Below are 7957 nucleotides of genomic sequence, written 5' to 3'. Positions count from 1 at the left end.
AGATGGAATCTCCTCTCTTGTAGTTTGAAGCCATTGTTCCACGTCCTAGTCTCCAGAGCAGCAGAAAACAAGCTTGCTCCCTCCTCCCTGTGGCTTCCTCTCACATATTTATACATGGCTATCATATCCCCTCTCAGCCTTCTCTTCTTCAGGCTAAACATGCCCAGCTCCTTAAGCCTCTCCTCATGGGGCTTGTTTTCCAGACCCTTGATCATTTTAGTCGCCCTCCTCTGGACACATTCCAGCTTGATAGGAGTTGTAAGGTCTTCTTGAGCTCTCTCTGCCTGATAGTGCTCCTGCCTCAACAAATCCTAACTCCCAGTATTGTATAGGAGTGAGTCAGGGCAGTTAAAAGTGGAGTCAAACTGCATTTATTCTTCAGTGTAGATGCACCCAAATGACTTAGGAGTTCAAATCCCCAATTTAGCTATGAAAACCCAGTTGGGTGTGTCCCATTCTCTCAGCACCAAAGGCAGGCAGAGCCAGTTCACCCCTTCTGGATGAATTGTTTTTGAGAAAACTCTGCCATAGATTGGCCTTAGAGTTGCCATAAATAATATATAATGAAATAAGAAATACATAATTATTAACTGGTGGTGCAGTGGATTAAACCTCTGAGCTGAACTTGCTGACCAAAACGTCAGCAGTTCACATCCGCAGGGCAGGGGTAGTTCCCACTCTTAGCCCCAGCTTCTGCCAACCTAGCAGTTCAAAAACATGCAAATGTGAGTAGATCAATAGGTACCGCTTCGGCGGGAAGGTAACGGCGCACCATGCAGTCATGAAATGGAGATTAGCACCAACCTCCAGAGTTGGACACGACTAGACTTAATGTCAAGGGGAAACCTTTACTATAAATAAAACCTTAGAGGACACATAACAATGATCATAGTAAATAGAGCCTGAGCAAAACTATGATAGCTGGGACCCTACGCTATGCTACTTGCACAACGCGGGTCAGAATTAATGAAGGGAAGACATGAGTGAGACTGAGGAGCAAGTGAGAGAAGCAGGTGTGACAGTCGTGGCAAGATAGTTCGCCAGAAAAGGAAGGGGACAGAAAGGGGGGGGGGGACAACAAACAGCCAAGCATACTCACAGGTGCGATTGGTGGGGACAAAAGACAGGGCCTTCTCGGTGATTGCTCCCCAGCTATGGAACTCCCTTCCTGGTAAGATCAGGTCGGCCCCCTCTCTCCTGTCCTTTAGAAGGATGGTAAAGACTTGGCTGTGGGACCAAGCTTTCGGGACAGGGCAATAAAGGAGCAATAGGAAAGATTACCAGGCCAACGCTGATGACTAGGACAGTTTTAAATGGTGTGTTTTAATATTAAGATTAATGCTTTTAATCTTTATGTATGTGTATATGAATTTGTGTCCCGACAATGAATCTTTTCCGTACATATGCTGTGCTCCGCCCTGAGTCCCCTTCGGGGTGAGAAGGGTGGAATATAAATAAATAAATAAATAAATAAATAAATAATGCTTAAGGCAAGTGAAGTAATGTTAGAGTTATTTACTGTTAAATGATAAACAACAGCTTACGAAGGCTGTACTGGATAGTAATGTTTCCTCTCCCCCTTTCTGGGAGAACAATGTTCCCACGACTCTGACGCAGCTGCGTCTCTTGGTCACTGAGCTGTCCAGCGCACGTGTCCCCTCATTAATTCAGACCCGCGTTGCGCAACCAGCGTAGAGTCCCAGATATCATACTTTTGCCTGAATCTGTATGTCATAGCTTCCCAAACATATCGTGTTGGTAACATACTTTTTAGGCATGCATTATATCACAATAGAGCCATTACATCAAGAACGGAAAACGGAATATTGGTGGACAGGAAAAGAGATTTAAAGATGGGCTCAAAGCCAACCTTAAAAACTCTGGCATAGACACTGAGAACTGGGAAGCCCTGGCCCTTGAGCGCTCCAGCTGGAGGTCAGCTGTGACCAGCAGTGCTGTGGAATTTGAAGAGGCACGAATGGAGGGCAAAAGAGAGAAACATGCCAAGAGGAAGGTGCATCAAGCCAACCCAGACCGGGACCGCCTTCCACCTGGAACCCAATGCCCTCACAGCGGAAGAAGATGCAGATCAAGAATAGGGCTCCACAGTCACCTACGGACCCACCAGAATACTGAAAGACAATCATCCTCGGAAAACGAGGGATCGCCTAAGTAAGTAAGTAAGTAAGTAAGTATATCACAATACAGCCATTCAGTTTTACTAGCAACCCAGGGGTCAACCAACCAAGTACATACCAAAGTGAGAGTCAGGAGTCAGGAGTCAAACTGAAGCCCAAGTCCATAAATCAAAGCCAGGAAGTTAGTCAAGAATTCAGAGTCAGAGTTTCAGAATCCAACAGGGTCTATGATTCTAACCCCAGGGAACTTCTTCTTTGGAGGCTTTTAAACAGAGGCTGGATGGCTATCTGTCAGGGATGCTTTTCATTGTGCTTTTCCTGCATGGCAGGGGGTTGGACTACATGGCCCATGTGGTCTCTTCCAATTCTATGAAAGAGTACAAAGGTATGATAGTCCTTGCTACCCAATAGCTATTGCTTACAGGTCCCTTTTTATCATGAGATCTCAGCTGCTGTTCATTTCAGCAAGCCTGTACAGATAATGGCAGAAGCCTGTGATGCTTTCCTCAAGGAGGAGGTCAGGTTAACTCTTTCCAAGCTTGCTGCAACACTGAGAAGAATCCTCCTCTACTGGAGACCTGTCCCAAGTCTAGCAGCCTTTTCTCCTGACATTTCACCTGCATCTGTGGCTGGTATCTTCAGAGGATCCAATGGTGGTAAAACAAGTGGAGTACACATACCTGTGGAGTGTTCAAGGTGGGAGAAAGAACCAATATCTGTTAACTCATTACCTGGTTAGATTAGGCAGGCCCCCACCTTAGCAACCTTCAAGAAAAAATTGAAAACACGGCTCTTCTTTGGAGAGTGGCCATTTATCCCATTTCTGTTTGCTCCATCTATAGTGTTGCCCCTATGATGCACTTTCCCCCATCCGAAACTGAATGCCTACCCCACTGTTTATTCTTTTTGAGTTCCCCTAAATTACACATTTTCATTCTTACCTCATCCAGGGTTTTATCATTTTACTTTGTCCATTTGGCCTGCCCATTCTGTTCAATTTTATATTGTACTAGCCATCCCCTGCCACGCGTTGCTGTGGCCCACATGGGGGTTCTGTGTGGGAGGTTTGGCCCAATTCTATCGTTGGTGGGGTTCAGAATGCTCTTTGATTGTAGGTGAACTATAAATCCCAGTAACTACAACTCCCAAATGTCAAGATTCTATTTTCCCCAAACTCCACCAGTGTTCATATTTGGTCATATTGAGTGCTTGTGTTTGCTCCATATCCATCATTGTTTGAGTCCACAGTGCTCTCTGGATGCAGGTGAACTACAACTCCCAAACTCAAGGTCAATGCCCACCAAACACTTCCAGTATTTTCTGTTGTTCATGGGAGTTCTGTGTGCCAAGTTTGGTTCAGTTCCATCGTTGATGGCATTCAGAATGCTCTTTGATTGTAGGTGAACTATAAATCCCAGCAACTACAACTCCCAAATGACAAAATCATATTTTTTTTGAGTGATGGCCACTCTTTGTGTTGTGAGACATTTTGTTGCCAAATTTGGTGTGATTTCGTTCATTGGTTCTTTTGTTTTTAAGGTACTCATTATGCACAGAGCATTTATATCATATATATATATTTGTTTTATTTAACTTATTTTGTTTTTTATTTATTTATCGTGTCAGCAGCAACCAGACATTTGTATTACATTTTTAACAAAAACAAACAAACAGACAAAACACAAACTTTACAAGCTTGGTAGTTGATTAAATGTCCTTTGACCAGTATCTGGCCACTTGGAGTGCCTCTGGTGTTGCCACAAGGAGGTCCTCCATTGTGCATGTGGCAGGGCTCAGGTTGCATTGCAGCAGGTGGTCAGTGGTTTGCTCTTCTCCACACTCGCATGTCGTGGATTCCACCCTGTAGCTCCATTTCTAAAGATTGGCTCTGCATCTCGTGGTGCCAGAGCACAGTCTGTTTGGCGCCTTCCAAGTCGCCCAGTTTTCTGTGCGCCCAGGAGGGAGTCTCTCATTTGGTATCTCATTTTGTTACTGAACATATTTTATTTTGATGTAATTTTTGTTGTCTGCATTCTGTATTTTATTTTGTTGTGTTGTATCTTTGGGCTTGGCCTCATGTTAGCCACCCCGAGTCCCCTTTGGGGAGTTGGTGGCAGGGTATAAATAAATATTATTATTATTATTATTATTATTATTATTATTATTATTAGTTGCCCTCCTCTGGACACATTCCAGCTTGTCGACATCTCCCTCCAATTGCAGCTCCCAGAAATGGACACAGTATTCCAAGTGTGGTCTGACCAAGAAAGAATTGAAGAGTAGCATGACTTCCCTGGATCTAGACACTAGACTCCTATTTATGCAGGCCAAAATCCCATTGGATTTTTTTAGCTGCAGCCTCATATTGTTGGCTCATGTTTAACTTGTTGTCCATGAGGACTCCAAGATCTTTTTCACATGTACCGTACTGCTGTCGAGCCAGGCGTCCCCCATTCTGTATTTTTGCATTTCATTTTTTCTACCTAAGTAGAGTATCTAAGTTGATGATTGGATTCTTTATGTGGTTCCCATTCCCAAAAAGTCAGAAATAGCATTTTCCAAATTAAATATAAATTAGATAGAAATGTTAGCTCCAGTTCTCTTTCACAGACTAGGACATCTGCCTAGGCAGCCTTCAGTGTTGATTTTGAATCAGTCAGTAAAAGCATTCAGCCCACAACAGTGAAATTCGGAGATATTATCCAATAAGAGACTACAAATGAGTTTTGAATAATAATCTTTATTAGTGTCTTTTAAAAGGTACATGGTAATCCTGAGCTACTGCTTTTGTACATTTAACAATATACAAAGACCTCCATTTACAGTTTGAAGGATACATTTATTGTGCTCCAAATCCTCATCCAAGCATTACTTTCCCCCTAAACAGGAATATAGATAATTGAAAATATTATACACAATCCTGAAACATTCACATCTACCTTCTCGACCCCCATTACCTAAGTAAGGACTACTGTAATCTAGAGAGCTCAGGTTATTCTTTGAGAATTTAGAAAAACATTATGTGTAAAGTTTCAAAGATGGGCAGTGCAATAACTGGTCCCCATAATCTATCTGCAAACAGCCCTCGAGAAAACGTCTTTCATATCTGTATCACACAACTACTTGGAACTGTATTGACCAGCTATACATTGTTTAAATGATCAGAGTAACAATTTACTCCATTTCATATCAGTGTAAAGCTATAATGCCTCCCTTTGCATTGACTGGAGAATTATTCTCCTATCATGGAAAACTGACCATGATCCAAACACACAAAAAGGTAACCCATTATCACCTGATAATCATCTAAATTTATAAAAACGAGTCATTATCAAATGCGTCCCTTACTTAGACCCTGTAAAGGAACTCATACACATCATGGAGATAAGTTCCATAAATCCAGTGATGGCTTTACCTGTAAAAACATTATTTAAAAATTAAGTACTAGGGTCCTTGAGGGGGGAAAAATAAAATAAAATAAAATACCCAAGTTGAATTTCAGTAATAGAGAAATGAACTTTCATCTTCAGCTGGACTATCAAAATATTGCATTGCTCAACCTGGAAATCTGATAGCATACAGTGTTTACAATAATGTCTTCCAAGCAAAAGCTCCACTTTTCAAAAATGATGCACACTTGGTAACGTCACTCTGGTTTTAGGTAAAAGTTACATTGAGCAGTCAAGCAGAGGCTTAGCTTATTGCTTATGATTTTAAAGCAAGCCATTCTGACATTGTTTCTGGAAGTGTACATACAAATGTGAAGCAATTGTAGAAACACCAATAAACACTTCTTGCTTTTGCATACTCATCCCCAAATGGCACAGACCAAGGCGTATTACGGAAAAAGAAGACTGTATGTCAGAGTTGAATGCAACAGTACTTTTTTAAGACAGATGTGTCATGATGTAAACAAAGCTTTAGTATTCAAAGCTTGGGAATCTAGCAGCAAAACAAACTATTTGCATATAATGTAGTGCAACGAACATTTGTTCTAAGGATCCCCAGCCTTAAAAATTATTTGTAACAGAATGGAAACATTAAAAGGAGGGAAAAAAGTTTTAAATTAGTCATCATCAGCAGGCTCTCTAAGAAAGCTCTGATTTTGATAAAATACCATGAGGTGTCTATGCAAAACTGTGCTCTGGATAACTGACTTTTATGGCTCCCCAGTAGCAGGCTCGAACTAGACAGACCAAGCCTAAGAGGTAGGCAACAGCCCAAGAGACGTATGTGGCGTGATAGGTTCTCGCAAAATCCTGCGTACCAACCTGTTAAACAAACAAACAAAAACAGAAAAAAAATGAAATAATGTCCTTGTGATTATGTCTTTAAGGTAAAATAGTAACAATTTTAAAAAATTAAGTGAAAGGTGCTTCCAAAAACAATCAACCCAATTTGAACTTGAAAAAGCTTTGATATTAGGTCCACCTATTGGAACCACCATTCAAAAAGCGAGAATCAGACTTTTAATTGTTACTGGAGACTGTAATTGTTTTCAGTTTTCTCTGCACAAACTCATTTACGACAGACAGTGTTGTGTTAATCTCACATCTGCAAATAGCAATAGAAATTGCATTACTCCCAGGAATTGTCATTTCAAAAGGGACCAAAGAAGAAAATTGAGATATTTGGAGGGTAAATACTGAAATGTAAAATCCTGTGAATTTAACACCAAATTGTTTATGTATGTATGTATGATTTAAATTTGGGATTTTTGTAATAAAAAATAGGAGGGTTGTTAGAAATATTAAAAGTTAACTAAGTATTTTTGATTACAAAAATGTGAGTCAAGTACTGAAAGAGTTAGTAGACTGAAGCCTGTTAGAGCCAGTGGGCCAAAGCTAGTATTGTCCTGAGGAGAGTGAGTAGGCTGAAGCCTGTTAGAGCCAGTGGGCCAAAGCTAGTATTGTCCTGAGGAGAGTGAGTAGGCTGAAGCCTGTTAGAGCCAGTGGGCCAAAGCTAGTGTTGTCCTGAGGAGAGTGAGTAGGCTGAAGCCTGTTAGAATTAGTGGCCCAAAGCTAGTGTCAGCCTGTGGAGTGTGAGGTAAACCTCTGTGTGAGAGAAGCCTCATGTGAGAAAGCTCCAGTGTGAAGGCTGCTGTGCGTAAAGGTTCTGGGTCATGCTGCTGATAAGTTACTCTGCTGTACATTTATGAGGAGGGTCTTTTGTTAATAAGCTCACTCACCCACACAGTATGGGGTTCTGGGTGCAATGGATGTGTGTTGGAATAGTTGCGTGTTTCATGTTTGGTGGGCTTTTAACATGGTTTGGGGGGGATGAACATAACCTGAAAATAATCCATTTAAAAAGGGGATGTTTGATGGGCTTTTGGAGATTTGTGGGGTCCAGGGACTGCACACTATGCCCACTTTCTTATCTAAACTATATACAGTACAATGTCGGCAGATGCACATGTTTGAATGGCTGTGTGCTCGCTGGTCTATGGAGTGGAGATGCTGAATCTGCCACTGGGACCTTCAATGCTGGTCTAATGTGGGAAAGCACTTGGAATAGAGTTGGCTATTTTGAGAAAAATAATCTCAATCTTATTGTCCATGCTTTTATTTTAATTGCTTATATTGTTGTTATTATTGCGTGTATTGTTGTATTGGGCTCGGCTTCATGTAAGCCGCACCGAGTCCCTTGGGGAGATGGTAGCGGGGTACAAATAAAGTGTTGTTATTATTATTATTATTATTATTATTATTATTATTATTATTATTATTAATGCACACAAAACTGTGGTCAAAATAGAGTTGTCTCAAGCAGACCCCCTTTGACCAAATATAGATTTGGCTGCATTAAAGAACCCTTAT

General features: G+C 41.2%; 1 protein-coding gene across 1 annotated transcript in view; it reads right to left on the bottom strand.

The window, feature by feature from the left end:
* Positions 1–4858: 4858 nt before the first annotated feature.
* Positions 4859–7957, bottom strand: part of PIP4P2 (phosphatidylinositol-4,5-bisphosphate 4-phosphatase 2) — a 42181-nt gene continuing 39082 nt past the window's right edge. The window contains exon 7 of the mRNA XM_060775584.2: positions 4859–6409. Within this exon, the coding sequence (XP_060631567.1) occupies positions 6266–6409 (144 nt within the window). The 3' untranslated portion in view covers positions 4859–6265. The remainder of the gene's footprint in view (positions 6410–7957) is intronic.

The sequence above is a fragment of the Anolis sagrei genome, chromosome 4 (genome assembly GCF_037176765.1).
Source record: "Anolis sagrei isolate rAnoSag1 chromosome 4, rAnoSag1.mat, whole genome shotgun sequence".
NCBI classification, from domain to species: domain Eukaryota; kingdom Metazoa; phylum Chordata; class Lepidosauria; order Squamata; family Dactyloidae; genus Anolis; species Anolis sagrei.
The sequence above is the reverse complement of the archived record's forward strand: the minus strand, read 5'-3'. Positions and strand labels throughout refer to the sequence as shown.